The sequence below is a fragment of the Ictidomys tridecemlineatus genome, chromosome 13, assembly GCF_052094955.1.
Source record: "Ictidomys tridecemlineatus isolate mIctTri1 chromosome 13, mIctTri1.hap1, whole genome shotgun sequence".
NCBI lineage: Eukaryota > Metazoa > Chordata > Mammalia > Rodentia > Sciuridae > Ictidomys > Ictidomys tridecemlineatus.
The window spans coordinates 4,189,894-4,213,887 of record NC_135489.1 but is presented as its reverse complement, the minus strand read 5'-3'; the positions used below and the strand labels follow the sequence as shown (position 1 = coordinate 4,213,887).

Below are 23,994 nucleotides of genomic sequence, written 5' to 3'. Positions count from 1 at the left end.
AAACAACAATAAAAAGCCTTTCAGAAGATTAAAACAACAATAAAAAGCCTCTGAGAAGGAGATGAAAAAAACTACCCATTTACAATAACCTCAAAAAAAAAAAAAAAGATACTTGGGAATCAACATAATGAAAGAGGTGAAAGATCAATACAATGAAAACTACAGAACCCTAAAGAAAGAAATCAAAGAAAACCTTAGAAGATGGAAAGATTACCTTGCTCTTGGATAGACAGAACTAATATTATCCAAATGACCATACTACCAAAAAGAAAAGTTGAATTCTACCAGACCTTTAAAGAAGAAATATGTTGAATAGAAATGATGAAAGAGGGTATCCATGTCTTGTTCCAGTTTTTAGAGAGAATGCCTTTAATTTTTCTCCATTTAGAATGATGTTCGCCTGAGGCTTAGCATATGTAGCCTTTACACTGTTGATATATGTTCCTGTTATCCCTAGTTTTTCTAGTGTTTTGAACAAGCTGTTTTTTGTCAAATGCTTTTTCTGCATCTATTGAGGTGATCATATGATTCTTATCTTTGAGTCTATTGATGTGAAGAATTGCATTTATTGATTTCCATTTGTTGAACCAACCTTGCATCCCTGGGATGAATCCCATTTGATCATGGTGCACAATCTTTTTGATATGTTTTTGTATTCGATTTGTCAGAATTTTGAGAATTTTTGCATCTATGTTCATTAAACATATTGGTCTAAAGTTTTCTTTCTTTGATGTGTCTTTGCCTGATTTTGGGATCAGGGTGAAATTGGCCTCATAGAATGAGTTTGGAAGTGCTGCCTCTTTTTCTATTTCCTGAAATAAATTGTAGAGTATTGGTATTAATTCTTCTTTAAAGGTCTTGTGGACTCGGCTGTGTATCTATCCGGTCCTGGGCTTTTCTTGGTTGGTAAGGAAAGATGTGAAAGATCAATACAATGAAAACTACAGAACCCTAAAGAAAGAAATCAAAGAAAACCTTAGAAGATGGAAAGATTACCTTGCTCTTGGATAGGCAGAACTAATATTATTCAAATAACCATACTACCAAAAGCACTATACAGATTTAAAGCAATTCTGATCATTCAAAATAGCCTCAAAAACAAACAAACAAACAAAAACTGGGGATAAATCAAAGAGCTAAAGACCTCTCCAATGAAAACTATAAAAAACTGAAAAAAGAAGTTGAAGAAGACACAAGAGTATGGAAAGATCTTCCCGTGTTCTCAGGCACAATTAATATTGTTAAAATGGCCATACTAACAAAACCAGTATACAGATTCAATGTAATCCCTAACAAAATACCAACATCCTTCTTCAAAGAACTAGGGAAAAAAAGTTCTATAATTCATTGGGAAAGAATAAAGGACCCCGAATAGTCAAAACAATTCTAAGATAAAAAAAAAATACTTGATTTCAAATTACACTACAGAGTTATAGTTACTACAGAAACTACATGGTACTTGTATAAAAACAAACAACATAGACCAATGCTTCAGAATAGAAGATGCAAAAAACCCACCTAAATAAAGTGGGTTACCTTGACAAAGATGCCAAAAACATACATTGGAGAAAAGATATCCCTTTTAACAAATGGTGCTGGCAAAACTGATTACCATGTGAGATTTCTGTAATATGTTTACCATATATAGAAGAATGAGACTTTTCTATCTCCCTGCACAAAGGGCAACTTGAAATGGACCAGAGACCTAGGAATTAGACCAGAAAATATGCAATTCCTAGAAGGAAATGTGGGGTCAATACTCCAGCCTATAGGCCCAGGCAATGACTATCTCAGTAGAAATCCCATAGCTCAGAAAATAATGTCAAAAATTAATAAATGGAAAGAAGTCAAATTAAAAAGCTTTTGTACAGCAAAGGAAACAATTAAGAATGTGAAGAGAGAACCTACAGAGTGGGAGAAAATTTTTGCTAGCTACTGTTTAGATGGAGTATTAATATGAAGAATATATAAAGAACTCAAAAAACTTAGCACCAAACAAACAACACAATCAATAAATGGGTAAATGAACTTCACAGACACTTCTCAAAAGAAGAAATACAAATGGTCAAAAAAATATTAAAAATGTTAAACATCTTTAGTAATAAAGGAAAAACATCAAAACTACACTGAGATTTTATCTCACTCCAGGTAGAATGGAAGCTATTAAGAATACAAAGAATAATATATGCTGGGAGAATGTGAGAAAAAAAAAGAACACTTCTAAACTATTGGTGGAATTTCATAGTATATCCACTATGAAAATTGGTATGGAGTTCCCTCAAATGACTTAACTATACCACTCCTTAGTATTAATCCTAAGGAATTAAGTCATTAAACTATAGCAGTACATGCATACCCATATTTATAGCAGCATAATTCACAGCATTGAAACTATTAAATCAACCTAAGTGCTCATCAATGGATGAAGAAAATATGGTATATATACATAATGAAGTTTTATTTAGCCATAAGGAAAAATGAGATTATGTAATTTGCAGGAAAAGGCTTGGAACTTGAGAACATTATGTTAAATGAAATAAGCCAAAATCAGAAAGTCAAGGATCATATGTTTTTTTCTCATATGTGGAAGTTAAAGAATAAAAAGGAAAAGAAAATGGTTGGGAGGAATTTCATGAAAATCAAAGGGATGTCAGTAGAGTATAGGAAAGATACCAGGGAGATGGAGGAGGAGAGGGAAAGGGAAAATATTGGGGAATAATATTGGCCAAATTATATTGTCATGTTGTGTGCATGTATGAATATCCCACAACAAATTACAACTATAATGCACCAATAAAATATATGGAAAGAGGAAGGAAAGAAGGACAGACCTAGACCTAGGTCTTTTTCTCTCCCTTAAGAACACAGGATATTATCATCTTTAAATATTTGTTAATCTGTTAGGTTAAAAAATATTTTCCTTTAAATTGTATTTCTTTCATTAGTAAGTTACATCAATTAAGTGTTTTGAAATTGAATTTCCATTTATGTACATTATCCGTATTTGTGTCTAAGAATCTATTATACATTAAGGAAAGAGTTAGTCATCTATGAAATGTATTGGTCTTTCCCTTTATGTGGCTTCTGGGGTCATGTCACTACCAAAGAGACTTTCCTTACTTTGAGAATGTGCCCACCAATTCTAAATCAATGAGATAATGACTATCATTATTTCAACGTATAGAAACTACTAGAATGCTAGCCTGACTCCAGGCTCTCTGTTATGTTATGCTTAAAATCTTTAGGTATTTATTACATTATCTAATTATATATCACTTATGTTCTTTTTAATAATGTGGGTTTTGTTACAGATACCATTTTTTAAAGCTGGGAAACTTAATGCCTATATTGAAAAATATGAAGCTAAGGTAAGTTGTTTTTTTAAAGAATAATAATTCCAGATGTTTTTATATTGATTATAGTATATTCAGCTTCTTTTGCTAGCAAAAAATATTGAAGTATATTTCTCATAAGCTATTGGTATGCATGTGAAAGAACTCTACAATTTTTTCCAAACAATTTTTGTGCATGCTTGGTACAGAAAGAAAAGACAAGTCTTATTTTGTTGTTGTTATTGAATACTTACCATAGGCATTTTATGTGGCATAATCTCATTTAGCATAGACATCTTTAAATAAATGAACTTCCCCATTTTTTTCAGATGAAGAAAATGAAATCCAGACAGGTGGAATTATTATCCACAGTTATATAGCTAGTTGTGGAAGAACAAAACATAGGTTGTATTCTATATGATGATGAAATTCTGAATCTTAGCAATGAGGAAAAACAAATTTTTGCAGTTGATCACATCTATATATTTGTAAAGCAAGTCATGGAGTGTTGGCTAATGCTCACTTTATGCCTCTGCAAGTACCTCTACAGCACTGTATCACTGATGATTCTCATCACTGCTGTTCTTTGTCTCAAGATCTTCTGGGGTTCAGAACAGTGAAATTTCTGGTCAGCTCCAAGGTGAGATGCTTCCTTTAGGTTCCAAGAGGATGGTGGTTCAGAATACCTGGAGGTGCTTTGCAGTTCCCTGAGCAATCTTTAAATAACCTGAAAGTTTATTTCAACCATGAGTCACAGTGTGTGGGAAAACAGTATTGCTCAGGACCAGTGTAGAAAGCTTACAGTTAAATCTTTTTGCTAAGATAAATCTTTGGTCACTAAAAGATTCTTGTCATCTTTGAAAAACTACTTATGAACTTTGAGAACCAAATTTATAATATATTGTTTACCTAAAATGAGGATCTATGTCTTTCAGCAATCCCTGAGAAATTTTCCTTTTATTGTGGAAAGTATTTCATGATTTAATACAGACCTCTTTGCTGTCTTACTGGTTTGTTCTTGTAGTATTTAATTTTCTTATTAATATATTGATTTTAAAGGTCAAAATTATATTATTTTTGGACAAGGTCATGACAAATAACAAAAGGACTTGGTGCAATATGACTTTTAAGATGAACTCTAAATTTTAAAACAGTTTTTTTCTGAGCATAAAATAGATAGCATTTCAGTATTGATTTAATAAAAGAATGCTTATACTAAACATTGTCATTTTATATTTACATTAAAATTATAAGAAAAATTAAAATCAAGAAAAAATGTCACATGTAGTCCTTACATGCCATTAAAAATGCATATACTATTATGTCTTTTCTTCTAGGCTTTTAAATCATACCTTGAATTTCATCAGTGTAAGCTGTCACATCCACAAAATATTTAAAATATTTTCATTAATAGTCTTATCTTTTTTCCATATATACTAGTTCTCATTCCTACTAAGTAAATTTGTTTTGCCCCTTTCAGACTTCCAAACTCTGAATTCCTTACTATTTATGAGTTTTTCCTCAGCCTCTCATTTCCATAATCTCACTGATTCTTCATGGTTATGTTCAATTTTCCTTTATGTACTTGATTTTGTATAACAGCCAACATGATCAGTAGATATTTATTGAACACCTATAATATGCTGAGAACTCTACTTATGTCATGTGACATTTTTCTCAATTTTAATTTTTCTTATAATTTTAATGTAAATATAAAAATGACAATGTTTAGTATAAATATTCTTTTATAGATAAAACTATAGATCGGACAAAGTCCCTGCATTCAGGAATCTTTTTTTAATTGGTTCATTATAATTACACATAATGATTAGATACATTATGCCATATTTGTCCAGATACATAATTTGATCAATCTCCTACCGGTTTATCTTCCCTTTCCTTCCCTTTCTCTTTCCCACTGATCTCTTTCCTCTACTTATCTATCATCTATTATTATTATTATATAATTATTTTTAAAAATTAGAACATTGTAATTATATGTAAAATCAAGATTCTTTGTTGTAAATTCATGCATGAATGTAGCATAATTTGGTAGTTTGTGCTCCCTCATACTTTCTCTCAATCCCCTTCTTCCACTCTGTTTGTCTCCTTTCTATTTTTGTGATATCCCGTGGTATTCATTCTCTTCCTCCCCCCCCCCATTCCCCACATGCCCCAGCTTCCAATTTCATCCATTCAACAGAAAATGATATAATAATTTTATTCTCCTTTATGGCTGAGTAAAACTCCATTGTGTATGTATACCATATTTTCTTTATCCATTTGTCTGATGACACCTAGCCTGGTTCCATAACTTGGCTATTCTGAAATCCACTACTGTAAACATTGGTATGCATGTTTCACTTTAGTATACTTTAGTTTAATTCTTTTGGATAAATACAAAGGAGTGGGATAAGAGGTCACATGATATTTCCATTTCTAGTCTTTGAGGAATCTCCACACTGCTTTCCAAAGTGGTTGTGCTAATTTGCAATTTCATCAACAACATATAAGTTTATCTTTTTCCTCATATCCTCACAAGCAAACATTGTTACTTTTATTTTTAATGATTACCATTCTAAGTGGGTTGAAATGAAATTTCAGTATAGTTTTGCTTTGCATTTCCCTGATTGCTAAGGATGTTAAACATTTTTAAAATATTTTTGTTAGCCATTTGTGTTTATATATCTTTTGAGATATATAAACTCTAAATAGATCAATATCAAGCAATAAGATTAGATCGAGCAGAAGGGTGAGAGTGGAAGGGAGGGGGCAGCGGGTTAGAAATGTTGGTGGAATGTGATGAACATCATTATCCAAAGTATATGTATAAAGACACAAATTGGTATGAATATACTTTGTATACAACCAGAAATATGAAAATTGTGCTTTATATGTTTAATATGAATTATTATGCATTCTGCTGTCATATATTAAAAAATAAATTTTAAAAATATTTTTAAAAAATGGTCTGGGGATGCAGCTCACTGGTTAAGCACCCCTTGGTTGAATCCCATGTACCAAATAAATAAATAAATATAAAAATAAACTTTAAAAAAAATGTTCCAACAAACAAAAGCCCAGGACAAGATAGAGTCTCAGTTGAGTTATACCAAATCTGGAAAGATTAAATAATACCAGTTCTTCTCATATCATTCTATGAAATAGAAAATGGAGTAACACTCCCAAATTTATTCTATAAAGGCAATCTTACCCTGATACCAAAACTAGATAAGGACAAATTTAGATGAACATAGATGCAAAAATTGTTAATAAAATATTTGCAATCTGCATTCAGAAACATACTGAGAAGTTTGTACACCAGGATCAAGTTGGTTTTATTTCAGTGCAAGGTTGGTTCTATATATGCAAATCAATAAAAGTAATTCATTCCATAAATAGAATTAAGGGGGAAAAATCTCATGATCCTCTTGTTAGATATAGAAAAAGGCATCAACAAAATCCAGTGCCCATTCATTTTTAAAACATTGAAGAAAATAGGGATAATAGAAACTTACTTCAACCTTATAAAGTCTACATATGACAAATCCCAAACCAACATCATACTGAAGGGGAGAAAAACTGAAAGTTCTTCCTTAAAACATCAGGAACAAGACAAGGATGTTCTTTCTCACCATTTCTACTCAATATAGTACTTGAAACTCTATCCAGAACAGTTAGGCAAAAGGAAATCAAAAGGATATAAACTTGAAAAGAAAAAATAATCTCTGTTTGCAAATGATTCTATACTTAGAAGAAACCTCCCCCGCAACACATGCACATAAAGAACACTCCATCAGAAGACTTCTAGAGATGATAAACAAATTCAGCAAAGTAGCAGAATACAAGACCAACACACAAAAATCAATAGCTTTTTCTATACATCAATAGCTTTCCTATACACTGCTGGGAAATAAATGAGGAAAACAATTCCATTCACAATAACCTCAAAAAATAAAATAAAATAAACTGTAACCAAAGCGGTGAAAGACCTCTACAATAAAATTATAGAATACTGAAAAAAATAAATTGAAGTTCTTAGAAAATGAAAAGATCTCCACATTCCTGGATATACAGAATTAATATTGTTGAAATAGCCAGTTTACCAAAAGTGATCTGTAGATTCAATATGATCTCCATCAAAATATCAATGCCATTCTTCACAGAACTAGAAAAAAACAGTGCTAAAATTCATATGGAAGAATAAAAGACCTAGAATATCTAAAGCAATTCTGAGCAATACAAACAAGGCTGGAGGCATCACAATACCTAACTGTGAATTATACTACAGAGCTATAGTAATAAAAGCAGCATGGTATTGGCATAAAAACAAACATGAATACCAGTGGAATAGAAAATACAAAGGCAAACCTACACAGATAAAGTTATATGATCCTTGATAAAGGTATCAAAAACATGTTGGGGAAAAGACAGTCATTTTTTCGTCAAATGGTGCTAGGAACACTGAAGAATCAAACTAGATCCCTCTCTCTCTCTCTCTCTCTCTCTCTCTCTGCACAAAAATTTAACTCAAAATGGATCGAAGACCTAGGAATTAAATCACAAACTCTCCAACTGCAAGAATAAAACATAGTGTCAGCACTCCAACATGTTGGCATAGCCATCAACTTCCTTAATAAGACACTTAAAGCTCAAGCAATAAATCCAAGAATGAGTAAGTAGGATGGCATCAAATTTAAAAGCTTCTGCACAGGAAAGGAAATGAGAGCATAAAGAGAAAGCCTACAGAATGGGAGAAGATCTTTGGCAGCTACTCTTTCTATAAGTGATTAATATTCAGGATATATAAGAACTCAAAAGCTTAACATCAGGAAAAATTAATTAACCCAGTCAATAAATGGGCAAATGATCTATCAGGGAAAAAAAACCCCACTCTATCTAAAGTTTTTGGAAGAGTTTGTGTCCAGTTTTATTATTTCTTCCAGAAAGGTGTGATAAAATTCACCAACAAAGTTATCTGTCCATTAACTTATGAGAAGGTTTTTAACTAAGATTTTGATTTTTTGAATAAGTAATAGGGCTACTCAAGTTATATACTTCCAGGAAATGGAAAAAGAACATTTCATCTAAGTTGTCAAATTTATTGCATAAAGTTGCTTATAATATTTTCTTCTCTTTTCTATAGAATCTGAAGTGATGTCACTTCTCATTCTTATCATCTCCCCCACTTCCCTCCTCCCTCATTAGTCTAGTTAGAGATTTGGCAATCTTATTGCTTCTCAAGGAATAAACTTATGGGCTCATGGATTTTTTTACTCCGGTTTTATTGTATTAGTTTCAGTGATCTTCATTTTAGTCTTGGTTATTTCCTTCTGCTTTGGGATTAGTTTGCATTTTTATTTTGCTTTCCCTCATTTCTCAAGGTGGAAATTGAGATTATTGATTTGAAAGCAGCCTTCTTTTTGTTACTGTTGTTGAAAATGTGCTTATTGCATATGTACACATTTATGATATAAGAAGTCCATAGGGTTAACTAACAGGTTTTCAAAGGGAAATTTTAACTAAAAATATTAGAATTTCACTTCTCACACCCTTCTTTTTAAATTTAGAGACATGTTATGCTATTTCCTCCTACATGTATGTTTTGTTTTGATTTTCTTCAGTAAGAAATGCTTTCTAACTCCTGTCTGATAGCTTTTCTGATCTATGCATTGTTTAAAAGTATGTTTTATAGTTTCCAAATATTTGGGGATTTTGCAGGGATCTTTCTACTATTGATTTCTCATTTAATTGTTGTTAGAGAATATGTTTTATATAACTTGAATTTTAAAAATTAGTTGAGGCTTATATATGCTACAGAAGATGAATTATTTTAATAAATATTTCTTGTCCCCTTGAGAAGAATGCATATTCTGATCTCATTGTGTGAAGTATTCTATAAATGTTAATCATGTCACAGTGGTTGATGTTATGTATAATATGGGGAGAAAATCTCCTTGGCTCACTTTTATGCATGTCTTTCTCATATTTGCAAGGAAAGCCTTTTCTTCTGGACTGTATTTTCAAGGATGTTTATATAGTGAACAGTATGGTTCTTGCCCACCTTTGTCACATTCATCTATACCCAGATGAATCCTCAAGAGGGATTTTCTGCTGATATTTAGAGTTTGCTCTCAGTGTAGCTCTCTCCTCTCTAGTATAACACCCTCAAAAGTAGAAAACTAGCTTCTTTAGCCTCCCTGGGCTCTTGGCTCTCTTTCCTCAATGCAGAGAGACTACCAACTTCTTCTTCAATTTCCCTCCCTAATTGCAGCCTGAAACCCCTCTCTAATCAATAAATTGAGGAAGCCACAGGCTTATCTGGGTTTCCCTTCACTTGGAGATCACTCTTCTTTGTTACCTGATGTCCAGTATCTTATGAATCATTATTTTATATAACTTCCAGTTGTTTTGCAATATGGAGATTCAACACAGAACCTTGAACATGCCAGGCAAGCACTATATCACTAAACTACAACCCTTGCCCAACTTGCCTAGGTTTTTAGACATTTCAAGTACAAGGATAAATCTGGTTGGTCAGAAGTGAAAATCCTGATTTAAAAAAATTATTTATAAATAGAGATAATTTGTTGGTTGCATATGTGCCCATCTAAGTAAATGCTTAACCATTTCTAATTTTGAATTAGAGTGAATAATAATGAAAAAATATCACAAAATAATTCTGCCTGGATTTTTCTGTATGGACCAGAAAGCAAAGTTGAAGGTTTTCAACAATAAGGGTTCTCAGGGTTTAGGTTTCCTGGGCCAGGGTAAATAAGAAAATTTGGCCATTTTGCTAGCAGTACTGATGGTTTCAAAGTGAGTATCTTTTAATGTTTCTTTAACTTAGAACCATATAGCACAAGCTGTAGCAATGACCATCATTTTTCTCTAGAATAGCCCAGTTTGCTGAGTGGTGATCTCAGCATGCGGACATTTGCAATGAATTTATAAGGAAATAGTAATTGCTCTCAATTTGCCCTTTGATATTTTTAGATGGAGGCTCCACAAAGAGTAGTTCCTATAATTCTTCAAAACTGCCTTTTGTATTCATTCACGGCTAGACTTGCACCAGCCTGGAATAGAACTGGCCATCTCTTGGTGCAAGGTGATTATGTCTGTGAGTCATTGGGACTTTCTGAACTAGATTACTCCATTGTGTACAGCTGTTTTTAATTTAAGGTATCTTATTTTAAGGGATTAGTTTTTAGAATAGCTCCAATTAAACATTCTCAAGCAAGCCAACAACAAAAAAATGTCATCTCCTTCCTTTGGAATTATACAGAGGCCTGCTGATAGATCTTTAAAAATAATTTTATTATATAGTACTTGGTATTTAGGAATAAACAAGCTATGAAGAATTATAAAATGAACATAGGTTCTTGGTAACTTGCATTTTGTTGAAATCTGATGGTTTTCTAAATATTTTATAGCAGGAGATAAATATTTGAGAAAAAAATTGGGCATTTCTGTCCTTTCAATTGAAGAGATTTTTTTTTCTAAGCTGTGATAAGATATTCCTTTACATAATTTTATTTTAAAGTATTTTTTATACCTTGGTAATTTCATATCAAAAAGTTATATTTATCAAGCATGATTATTTCTGAGTTATAATAATATGATATATTCTATGACTTTTTTAAGGAAGAGATTTTCTTTCTCAAATGGGAAAGCAAAATGCTGTTGGTAAGTAAATATGCATGTTAATAGATAAAACATTAATATAATTAGTAGTTGTTAAAACAATATTAAGGTCATTGGGTTTTTATAATCTTGATGACCAAGTTATAACAGAATTTAATCAGATAGAATTATAATCAGAATTTTACCTGGGAAATCACTTCTGATTTAAAATCCATATTTACCTATTTGAGGAAAATTCACTCATATTAATTGGAAATACACTATATTTTTATTTTCTTAAAAAAAATTATGACTGTGAAGGAATTCAATTCTGCATGTAATTATAGTTTCCAGTCAAGTCATCAAAACTTTTCATTAGTTCTGATGTAAGTCAAAGCTTTAGTTTAGTTTAGGTTAGTTTTATTTGGTTTGGTACCAGGATTTGAACTCAGGGGCACTCAACCGCTGAGTCACATCCCAAGCCCTATTTTGAATTTTATTTAGAGACAGGGTCTCACTGAGTTGCTTAGTACCTTGCCATTGCTGAGGCTCGATTTGAACTCATAATCCTCCTGTCTCAGACTCCTAAGGTGATTACAGGTGTGTGTCATGGCACCTGGCCAAAGCTTTAGTTTTATGAAAATATTCTTTTTTCTTAAAAAAGATTGTCTAAAGGGACATAGATAATCTGAAATATATGGTTTACTATAAGATCCAACCAAGTTTTATTCAATTGATTTGCATTGTTTTATTGCAGGTGGAGAGTAGTCCTGAAGTAGCAGATGGGTGGGAATCCTCAGCAAACAGTAGAAGTTATTAATCAGTCCTGGTAGCCTTTTCCACCTTTTGGGAATAAACTTAAAACCCTGCACATAATCCACAACTATTGGAGTTGAGGAAACTGTCCAGCTGAGAACCGTTTGCTCTCTGGCACTAGTTTTATTTTTCAGTAGTGAAGTGGTAGTTGCTGTACTCTAGGTCTGGAGGAATGGGTTCATTACCTTAGTTTCATCCCCATACACTAGCATGAGACTACAGTTAGAGATTAAAGATAACAGTGTAGAAGAGCAAAATTTCTTACTCTGTATAGACATAATTTTTTTTTACTTTTATTGAAATATACCAAGACATAACTTAGAAATTGTAGGTATATACTCATTGAATTTTTGCAAACTAAACATATTCTCATAACCAGTTCTCAGATCAAGAAACATTGCCAATACTCCTTACTCCCCTAATTCTTCTTCAGATAATATTCCTTCCCAAGGTTACCACTATCCTGACTTGTCAAAAGTAATATTATTTATGAAAAAGTAAGGAAGAGGCCTCAGAGCTCTAGGAGATCTGGAATATATCTGCCAGTATATTTGAGGAAATTTGATAGTAAAAGACCATTCAAGTCAGAGACCTAGAAAGAAGACAGTCTCCACTCTTAGTTTGTAAGACTTCAGGTTCGTTAACGTATTTGTAGGCTTTCATCTTAACTGGAGAGTGCCTTGTTTTTCTTGTTGTAATCCTGTCTCTCTCTCTCTCTCTCTCTCTCTCTCTCTCTCTCTCTCTCTCTCTCTCTCTCACACACACACACACACACACACACACACATATTTTTTCATACCTTTGTCTTCTTTTAGATATCTGTAGACTATCAAATATCATATGGTACTTATTTGAATTTTACTATGTAAAAATCTGTTATTAACTTAGTTTCTAACTTGAATAAATTAAAGTGATTTTTGTTACTAAAATAGTTTAATGGGATGTAATAATAATTCCAAGCAGTTCATAGTTAATTGTATTTTTCAGTATTGGACATCAATGTAACAGAAACTCAAGTTTGTCTAAGTATAGAAGTTTTCACCATCAGACTGCCACCACCTGAGGTATCACATGTTTTGTTTCTATAATTTATTATATTCCTATATAATTAATATATTTGTTAATATTACCAACATGCTATTAAATTTTAATTTTTAATATGAAGTATGATGGGAGGGTTTTTGTTATCACAGAAGCAAAAAAATCCATACTATTAAGTGCTTGATATATTTATATTGTCCTAAATATTCCTTCTCAAAGAAAATATAATTTCAGTGTATTCAACACAGGTTCTATCATATTATCCCTTGTTCAGAAATATTTTTAGATGGCATCCAAAACTCCATAACCTTATCCTGTCTCAAGATCCATTTCATACCTCTCTTTTATACCTCAAAATGATAAAAGCACAATTTTAGCTCATACTAAATGTAATATTCACCCCTTACCCTTGGCATTCTGGTAGCATTATTTTGTTGTGCATCTATGTTTTATAATACTCTCTGTCGTCTTTGTAGACATATCTTCTATTTTGCTAATTTCCATAGCACCTAGCATAGAGTACTATACATTAGTTGTCTCTTAAGAAGTGTTATTTTCTTTCCTTTACACCAGTTATTCCCAACAGAAGAGGACTTAGGAGAAAATGAATGATTTTGCTTCCCATGAAATATTTGGCATCTGTCTGGAAACAGTTTTGGTTATCACAATGTGTGGGGGAGGTGATATTGCTACTGGCATCTGGTGGATAAGAAGCCAGAGATGCTGCTGAATATCCTACTGAGCACAGGACAACCACAACCACCCTGATACCACCCAACAAAGAATTATCCAGCCTGAAGTGTCAATAGTGCTGAGGTTAAGAAATCTCAGGCCTAAGAGAGATGACTCTTCCTTTGCTTAGGATGTCCCTTCTAACTGGCCATATAGGTGCTCATCCTTTAAGGGCCCCTCAAATGCTATTCCCTCATTCATTTTTTTCTCTTTAATTTTTGATATCCTGTTATGGTGAGACAATGGATAGGTCAGAGATGAACAGAATCTACTTTTCTGCCTTCACGAATTATGTAAGTTAGTAGGGAAGCTGGCTTGTATATAAACTGAAATGTGTGATATTCCATGCTTATCTTGGACTGATGAGAAACTTTTCCAAGGCTTCAAACCCTATCTGATCTCATTTAAACCCTCCTATCTACTGTGCTATACTCATATACTATTTACATTTTAAGAATTATATTATTTTTTGTAGTTTTGAGTTCCTTTATAAGCATCATGAGTATTAATACTGTATTTTCACATTTAAATTTTCTTCAAATGATACTTTATACCTATGTTTGAAACTAGATTGACAAAGAGGAAGAAGAAATTTTGAGATTAGAACACCTGTACAAATTATCATTCCAAAATGGGACATTTCTGTGAGTGGAAAGGGTTAACCTGATAAAATATTGGCCTAATTTACATGAACTAGTCATACCATTTATTATTGGGAAGACAAATCAACTATTAGAAAAAGTAGACTATCTGAACCCTAGAATTAGGCATATTTACCCACCCACTTATGGCATAGTGGAAAAACCACAGTCTTTTCTGGAGAGATCAGGCCCTGTACTGTATATGACAAAGAGAACAGAGGACATCAATCTGTGCCAGCAAGCCAGCTCCCAAGAAAAAGAAGGAGGGGGACTGGGATTGTAGCTCAGTGGAAGAGCACTTGCCTAATATGTGTGAGGCCCTGGGTTCGATCCCCAACACCACATAAAATAAATAAACAAAATAAAGCATTGTGTCCATCTACAACTAAAACATATATATATAAAACAGGCTTCTTAAAAAAAAAAAAAAAGAAAGAAAAAGAGGGAGGAGTTCAGCCAAGCATACTTGCTTATTTATCCCAATTTTACCAACCACCTACTCTACCTTAGAGAATAATGGGTGGTACAGTAGAGTGATACCAGGAATGTGTGTTAGCAGAGCTTTCTAGACATGGAAGGAAAACTGGAAATGGGACAGACACGTTGCTCTCCTCTTGTCAGTACTATATACTGTGTTAGTTAGCTTTTCATTGCTGTGACCAGAATTCCTGACAAGAACAACTTAGAGGAGAAAAGATTTATTTTGGCTCATAGTTTTATAGGTCTCAGTCTATGGTCAGCTGACTCCATTGCTTTGGGCCTGCTGTGAGGCAGAACACAAGGCAGGAGACTGTGGTAGAGAAAGACTGCCCAACTCAAGGCAGCCAGGAAACTGAGAGAGAAAGACATCAAAAGTCCAAGGATACTGGGCTGGGATTGTGGATCAGCGGTAGAGCGCTCCCCTAGTACGGGCGGGACCCAGGTTTGATTCTCAGCACCACATAAAAATAAAGGCATTCTGTTGTTTTTATTTCCAGGAAAAAAATCATTCATTCTCTTTCTCTCTCTCTCTCTCTCTCTCTCTCTCTCTCTCTCTCTCTCTCTCTCTCTCTCTCTCTTCTCTCTTAAAAAAAAAAAAAAGGTCCAAGGATAGAGATAAGGATACACCCCAATGACCTACCCCAATGACCTACTTTTTCCGACTAGGTTCCACTCCCAGTAGAATATTCAGATATTAATGGGTTAACTCATCAACTGGATTAACTGATGAGGTCTGACTCATGATCCAATCATTGCCTAAAATCCCTACCTCTGAACCTTGCTGCACTGAGGACTATGATTTCAACACGTGAGTTTTAGGGGAATATTCCAGATCCAAGCCATAACATACATTCAATATATGCCTATCAAATTAAATGAATCCCCTAAATAATGATTGATGATCAGTTTTTCTGAATTTCATCTTTATTTACCTTTTTTTTATTTTATTTATTTTTTTATTTTATTTTTTTATTGTTGGTCGTTCAAAACATTACATAGTTCTTAATACATCATATTTCACAGTTTGATTCAAGCGGGTTATGAACTCCCAACTTTACCCCGTATACAGATTGCTGTATCCCATCAGTTACCCTTCCATTGATTGACATATTGCCTTTCTAGTGTCTGATGTATTCTGCTGTCTGTCCTATTCTCTACTATCCCCCCTCCCCTCCCCTCCCCTCCCCTCCCCTCCCCTTTTCCCTCTATACCCCTTCTACTGTAAATCATTTCTTTCATTTATATTATCTTGTCTTACCCCTCCTTTCCTCTTATATATCATTTTGTATAACCCTGAGGATCGCCTTCCATTTCCATGCGATTTCCCTTCTCACTCCCTTTCCCTCCCACCTTTCATCCCTGTTTAATGTAAATCTTCTTCTCAAGCTCTTCGTCCCTACCCTGTCCTTGTTTACTCCCCTTATATCAAAGGGGTCATTTGGTATTTGTTTTTTAAAGATTGACTAGCTTCACTTAGCATAATCTGCTCTAATGCCATCCATTTCCCTCCAAATTCTATGATTTTGTCATTTTTTAATGCAGAGTAATACTCCATTGTGTATAAATGCCACATTTTTTTTATCCATTCATCTATTGAAGGGCATCTAGGCTGATTCCATAATCTTGCTATAGTGAATTGTGCTGCTATGAACATCATTGTAGCAGTGTCTCTGTAACATGCTCTTATTAGGTCTTTAGGGAATAGACCAAGAAGGGGAATAGCTGGGTCATATGGTGGTTCCATTCCCAGCTTTCCAAGAAATCTCCATACTGCTTTCCAAATTGGCTGCACCAATTTGCAGTCCCACCAGCAATGAACAAGAGTGCCCTTTTCCCGCATCCTCTCCAGCACTTATTGTTGTTTGACTTCCTAATGGCTGCCAATCTTACTGGAGTGAGATGGTATCTTAGGGTAGTTTTGATTTGCATTTCTCTAACTGCTAGCGATGGTGAGCATTTTTTCATGTACTTATTGATTGATTGTATGTCCTCCTCTGAGAACTGTCTGTTCAGTTCTTGGCCCATTTATTGATTGGGTTATTTATTATCTTATTGTCTAATTTTTTGAGTTCTTTGTATATTCTGGTTATTAGGGCTCTATCTGAAGTGTGTGGATTAAAGATTTGTTCCCAGGATGTAGGCTCCCTGTTTATCTCTCTTATTGTTTCTTTTGCTGAGAAAAAACTTTTTAGTTTGAGTAAGTCCCATTTGTTGATTCTAGTTGTTAACTCTTGCGCTATGGGTGTCCTATTGAGGAATTTGGGGCCCAATCCCACAGTATGTAGATCATAACCAACTTTTTCTTCTATCAGATGCCGTGTCTCTGATTTAATATCAAGCTCCTTAATCCATTTTGAGTTAACTTTTGTGCATGGCGAGAGATAGGGATTCAGATTCATTTTGATGCAAATGGATTTCCAGTTTTCCCAGCACCATTTGTTGAAGATGCTATCCTTCCTCCATTGCATGCTTTTAGCCCCTTTATCAAATATAAGATAGTTGTAGTTTTGTGGATTGGTTTCTGTGTCCTCTATTCTGTACCATTGGTCCACCCGCCTGTTTTGGTACCAGTACCATGCTGTTTTTGTTACTATTGCTCTATAGTATAGTTTGAAGTCTGGTATCGCTATACCGCCTGATTCACACTTCCTGCTTAGCATTGTTTTTGCTATTCTGGGTCTTCTATTATTCCATATGAATTTCATGATTCTTTTATCTATTTCTACAAGAAATTCCGTTGGGATTTTGATTGGCATTGCATTGAACTTATAGAGAACTTTTGGTAATATCGCCATTTTGATGATGTTAGTTCTACCTATCCATGAGCAGGGTATATTTTTCCATCTTCTAAGGTCTTCTTCTATATCTTTCTTTAGGGTTCTGTAATTTTCATTATATAAATCTTTCACCTCTCTTGTTAGGTTGATTCCCAAGTATTTTATTTTTTTGGGGGATATTGTGAATGGAGTAGTTGTCCTCATTTCCGTTTCAGAGGATTTGTCGCTGATATACAGGAATGCCTTTGATTTATGCGTGTTGATCTTATATCCTGCCACTTTGCTGAATTCATTTATTAGCTCTAATAGCTTCTTTGTAGACCCTTTTGGGTCTGCTAGGTATAGGATCATATCATCTGCAAATAGTGATAATTTAAGTTCTTCTTTTCCTATTTTTATGCCTTTAATTTCTTTCATCTGTCTAATTGCTCTGGCCAGTGTTTCGAAGACTATGTTGAACCGAAGTGGTGAGAGAGGGCATCCCTGTCTTGTACCAGATCTTAGAGGGAATGCCTTCAATTTTTCTCCATTCAGAATGATGCTGGCTATTTACCTGTTTTATAATGGCATTTTCAGCAACGAATTGCTATAAAAATTAGTTTCATACATGTTTATGTTTCTACTAAATTGTAATCTTTTGTAGAGTTTAGTGTCTGCCTTGTTCATCTGTGTCCTCCATAACTAAAGGATAATTGAATTTAATTTTTTTCTTATCAAAGTCTAATATTGGTTATTAGACCAAGTGAGGGAAATATGAATGAAGAGGGAAGGATGCTTTTTGTCTCTCTTCCCTCCAGTTCATCTTCTGTGCTTTAATTTTCCTTTTTAAAATCTACTGTAACCTCCACTGTGTGGAGATGAAAGATGTAAGATGAAAACTCAATTGTTTAGTGTGACATACAAGGTCCTCAGTGAATTGATCCAAACTACTTTATATGTAGCTTCATCTACCATCCCTCCTTTCCTGTAGACAAGTTGTGAATTTTTTTCTCATCTTTTCATGTCTTTGCTCATACTGTGCTATAAGCCTTCACTGCCCTTTCTCCAGCTCTTTTTTGGAGACTTAACTGGATTATCACTCATTGTGAAAACTTTCCAGCTCGCAAGGCTTCTCTCTCTTTGTTATTGTTTTCAATGCAAATGTCTTATTAAACTGAAAAGTCTTAGAGGAGAGGGTCTGTGTCTTACTAACTGTTCCATCAAAGGAGTTCTGTTCTATTGGACAGCTGCTTATTGGGCATCATAATGTATATGTGCAAGATGCTGGTGAGAGATATCTTTTCCTTCCAAAAGTTTTATCTATATATAAATTTACCAGAAGATGAGAACATTTTCTGAATACTGGTTAATGTTACACCATAGGTTAGAATCACATTGAAATTCCCAGTTCTTAACTTAATAGTAAGAACACTTTGAGCATGTTATTTATCTCTTGGAATCTCACTTTTTCTAGTACATTGTGGATGATATCTACCTCATGGGTTAAATTAAATTAAGTGCTTCACACACCATGTAGCCTATAATACAAGTTTAAAAGTGATAGCTTTTAATATTATAAGTAAATAGATTGAGACAGAAGTTAGATAATTGCTCTAGACCTTAAGTGTAATAAGTAAGCAATTCAAGGTTTAGTTTGTACCTCAACTTTTTTTTTAAAACAATACTATGCTTCCTTCATTTAGATTTAGGTTCCTTGGCTTAAAGATGATGATGATGATGATTATTATTATTATTATTATTGGTGCTAGAAATTGAACCCAGGCCTCATGCATGCAAGGAAAATACTCTACTAACTGAGCTATATCCAAGCCCACCTTGGTTTAAATTTGTATGCTTCATAGAGCCTTACAGAAGTGGGTACTATATATATAATCTACTTATTTACACATTTGTACTTAAGCTATAGACAGCCATTTATTGGTGATCATAATGTATATGACACACATATATTACATATATATGGTATCTAATTATATTACACACATATACGTATATATATATATATGACAGTTATGTAACAATGTTTGGCAATGTAGTATCAAGTTTTATAGAAAATATATTATTAAATTTAGGGATTCAGATAAAAAGAAGATGTCTGAGAGAGTTCATCCTTGAAACCTTTGGAACTAATACCTACTATTTTCTACCATTTTGTTCTTAAAAAACCTCCTTTCTCCTTTTTCCAGAATTTTATATCATTTATTTGTGGTTTTTCTTTTACTTACCACTTCGATGTTGCTATTTCCTAGGGTTCCATTATCAGCCCTCCCTTCTTTCCTGTAGCAGGTTCATCCATTCCCATGGCTTCAACCTATATACCTCTACCTCCCAAATAATCTAATGTATTTCTCTGTTCTCTCATAGACATTTTCACATAAATATACCAATGGTACTCAGACTCAATTATGATGTCTAAAACTGAATGTATTTTTTGTCACCTCCCCCAACCCAGATCTATTCCTTCTTTATATTCTTTGACAACTGCCAACAGAAGTCAGTAAGTACCTTTTAAGAGACTTCAGAATCAACTTTCGATCATCCTCTTCCTCACTTCTTCTATTTGTCTTTTAAGCCTACCTTGGTCTCTGTAATTGGCTCCTCTCTCTCAATTTCCATTACTGTTTTATACCAGTCTTTCCCCCTTCTATTTTATTCTCTACTTCTCATAATGTCACAGAGTTCTCCTTTTAAATCAAAGGTCCCCAACTAACTATCTCTAGTATTTCAATGTTGCCTAGAAAATTAAGTTCACATTCTTTAAATTGACATTCTAAGGGAAAAAATATTTGCTGAGTACCTGTTTATCAGTATGGTTTTAGTAACATAAGGATACTTCATAAATATTTGTTTCGTAAATAGATATCATGGGTTAGCATTCTCTTGGGTAGTTTGCTAGTCTTTAGAATAATCTTTGTTGAGAAAGACCAGTGTGGACAAGTGCTGGTATCATGGAGATCCCAGCAATAATTGGCTTGAGTCTCTGAGCAGTGTTGAAAATTCCCACTTGAATATAAACTCAAGCTGTATAAATAGATATGCATGAGAACTCATAGACTGAATATTTGAACCCAAGAGCTACCTTTTCCCCGCATTTTTTAAAAATATTTTTTAGTTGTCAATGGACCTTTATTTTATTTATTTATATGCAGTGCTGAGAATTGAACCCAGTGCCTCACACATGTTAATCAAGCATTCTGCCACTGAGCCACAGCCCCAGCCCCCTGATAGCTACATTTTTAAATTCCATTTTAGGTTGTGTTTTCCCTCAGTCTAGTCATCCACCAGTCTAACATTCATGGCCACCCTGTCTGCAACCATCTTTTTATCATATGGCTTAAGCAACTGATCTCATAAGCATAAGATTAAGATATTATCTATCTTTATGTATGTTCTGAATGACTTGCTCTTATCTTATTTTTTTCCTTTTTTTTTTTTTTTTTTTTGTGTGTGTGTGTGTGTGTGTGTGCGGTGCTGGGTATCATACCCAGAGTCTCACATATATTAGGGAAGTGCTCTACCACTGAGCTATAAGCTATTCTTACTTTCTTCTTCTTGCATTTATGTTTTTCTTTTCTGCTCCTTCATTCCCATTAGTCTTTTTTTTTTTTTAAAGAGAAAGTGAGAGAGGGGGACAGAGAGAGAGAGAGAATTTTAACATTTATTTATTTTTTCTTAGTTCTGGCAGACACAACATCTTCGTTTGTATGTGGTGCTGAGGATGGAACCCGCACGCACGCTAGGCGAGTGCGCTACCGCTTGAGCCACATCCCCAGCCCCATTCCCATTAGTCTTAAGGAATGCTGTAGAAATTCTGAAGATAGCCACTGGACGTAGAGGAGATGGGCCTAGATTCAGGCCTGCAATGGTTGGAGTCAGATAAATCAGAGTTTGGGCAATGTTTCAAGTATATTGTTAAGATGGTATTGACTTGACCAGATAATAAAAGTTGGCCAATTCAGCTGGAATTCCTTGAAAAGCAATAGACACTAAAGTTAGAACATTGTTTCCCAAATGATGTTATGCATATTAAAATGGGTGAGGAACAGTGAATCATTCTCCCTAATCTTAATATAGTGTCCATTCACCCATTAATATTTCTTTTTTTTTAACCTTACCTGAGGCCTCTGAATCTGACTAACTATAGGAAAATATTTCACAGGAGCTTTCTTCCAGGGTGAGAGAACTGTAAGTGGATACACATAAGCTGATGAAATACCATACTGTATTATTAGGGAACTGAAGAAATAGGATAAAGCATTCCAGGAGTCAGAAAAGGGATATAAAAGAAAAATGGAGCATTGCTTCTGTCTTCTGTCCTCCAAAAGACCAAGTAGAGGTCTAACCACCTATCCTGCACTTAAAAAAATGTTTAAAACTGATTAAGCAGCTGTGCTTACAAAATGTAAATAGCTTCCTTTAGAAGGAATTCAACTCCCTGTAAATTAACATAATGAAAAATCCTAAAAATGAGTTGAAAAAATTACAAAATAGGAGTTTGGGTTGGAAGGATAAAAGAGAAAGTGTGAAATACTTGATACACTGTACTGAGAAGAAACAGGGTGCTGTGACACATGGACTGCATATTGTAAAGCGGCTATGCATGATTCAGTGAAGCTTAAATCTTTAAAACTTACTGGATAAACTACCTGTGCATATAGAGATTGTATTTTTAATGTTTTTTTTTGCCAAATACTTTAAGGACTTATGCATTAACATCTTATTTCAATTAAAAGCTAAAGGAGTTTGATATTTCTCAAAGTATTATAGAGAATTTTCACTCTAACAAGAATGCTGTCATTGAGAGACATTCCATTTTGAACAACTGGTGCTACATTTTACCAAGGTGAGATTTCAATTGTAATGTTGAAGGTGGGTTCAGAATATAGTAATTTCCTCAACATTGATATGTGTAAAAGTATAGATAATTTTGATGAATTTTAAAAACTGAATTGTAACTTTAAAACAGTACTGGAATAATATTGTCATACTTACAGAAGTCAAAATTTTCTTTATTAAATTACCAAAATAATTTTATTATGTATTTACATTTTTATTAGATCTAGTTTTAAAAATCAGTACAGTTTCTACATTTCTCAATATAAGATGACAATCTCATAATACTATATCAAAATTTTATAAATTTGTATCTAAGAATGATTCATTATAATTTTATATGAACTAAGTTTTAAGTGTGTATTATCTTCAGAAAAAATGATTACTTATCAATGTAAACGTATAAGATGAAATTTTAACCTGCTCAGGAAAATGAATTAGTAGCATAATTTAAATGTTGAAGCAGGGAAGAGGTAGATAGGGAAAAAATGTAACTGTCATTTATTAAACACTTAGCAGACTTTTCCCTAAACAATTACCAGTCATAATTTTATGTGGCGATATTTTACTAATGATCATTTTGTATTTATAATTGGCACATTGTTTGCAGCAATTCAACTTAGTTTTGCTAACAATTTTAGTTGTTAAGATTTAATACAAATAAAGGCTATAAATGCAAAATCTGCAGCTAATGTCAATCTCAGGGCACAGCTAATGTCATTCTCATTGATGAAAACTTGAAAACTTTTCCTCTAAGATCAGGAACAAGACAAGGATGCTCACTCTCATCACTTATATTCAAAATAGTACTGGAAGTCCTAACCAATGCAATTAGGAGAGAAAAAGAAATAAAAGACATCCAAATTAGAAAGGAAGTAGTTAAATTGTCTCGTTTGCCAATAATTTAGTGTAATATATAGAAAGCTCTAAAGACTCCACCAAAAAGCTTAGAACTAGTGAATGAATTTAATGGAATTGGAGAATACAAAATTAACATACAAAACTGTACACTAACAATGAAATGTCTGAAAAATAAATCAAGAAAACAGTCCCATACATAATAGAGCATGCTATTTTGCATGCACAATAGAGAGAAGAAAATAAAAGCAAATTACTTCAGGAATAAATTGAACCAAAGAGGTGAAAGACCTATACATTGAAAACTATAAAATACTGATGTAAGAAATGAAGAAGATAAAAATAACTGGAGAGATGACTCATGCATAGATTTTTTAAAAAACAGTATTTTACAATGTCGATACTATCCAATCTACAGATTCAATGCAATTCCTATTAAAATATCAATGACATTCTTCAAAGAAATGGAAAAATAGAAATCTTTTTTTTTAAATTTTTTATTTTTTTATTGGTTGTTCACAACATTACAAAGCTCTTGACATATCATATTTCATACATTAGATTGAAGTGGGTTATGAACTCCCAATTTTACCCCAAATGCAGATTGCAGAATCACGTCGGTTATACATCCACAATTTTACATAATGCCCAATTAGTAATTGTTGTATTCTGCTACCTTTCCTATCCCCTACTATCCCCCCTCCCCTCCCCTCCCCTCCCTTCTTCTCTCTCTACCCCATCTACTGTAATTCATTACTCTCCTTGTTTATTTTCCCATTCCCATCACAACTTCTTATATGTAATTTTGTATAGCAATGAGGGAAAAAAATAGAAATCTTAAAACTCCTATAGAACCACCAA

General features: G+C 33.5%; 1 protein-coding gene across 1 annotated transcript in view; it reads left to right on the top strand.

The window, feature by feature from the left end:
- C13H18orf63 (chromosome 13 C18orf63 homolog) overlaps positions 1-23,994 on the top strand; it is a 45,633-nt gene that overhangs the window by 4,494 nt on the left and 17,145 nt on the right. Inside the window, 5 exon segments of the mRNA XM_013362433.3 lie at positions 3,312-3,368; positions 10,329-10,440; positions 10,977-11,018; positions 12,759-12,835; positions 22,176-22,285. Coding sequence (XP_013217887.2) covers positions 3,312-3,368; positions 10,329-10,440; positions 10,977-11,018; positions 12,759-12,835; positions 22,176-22,285 — 398 coding nt within the window.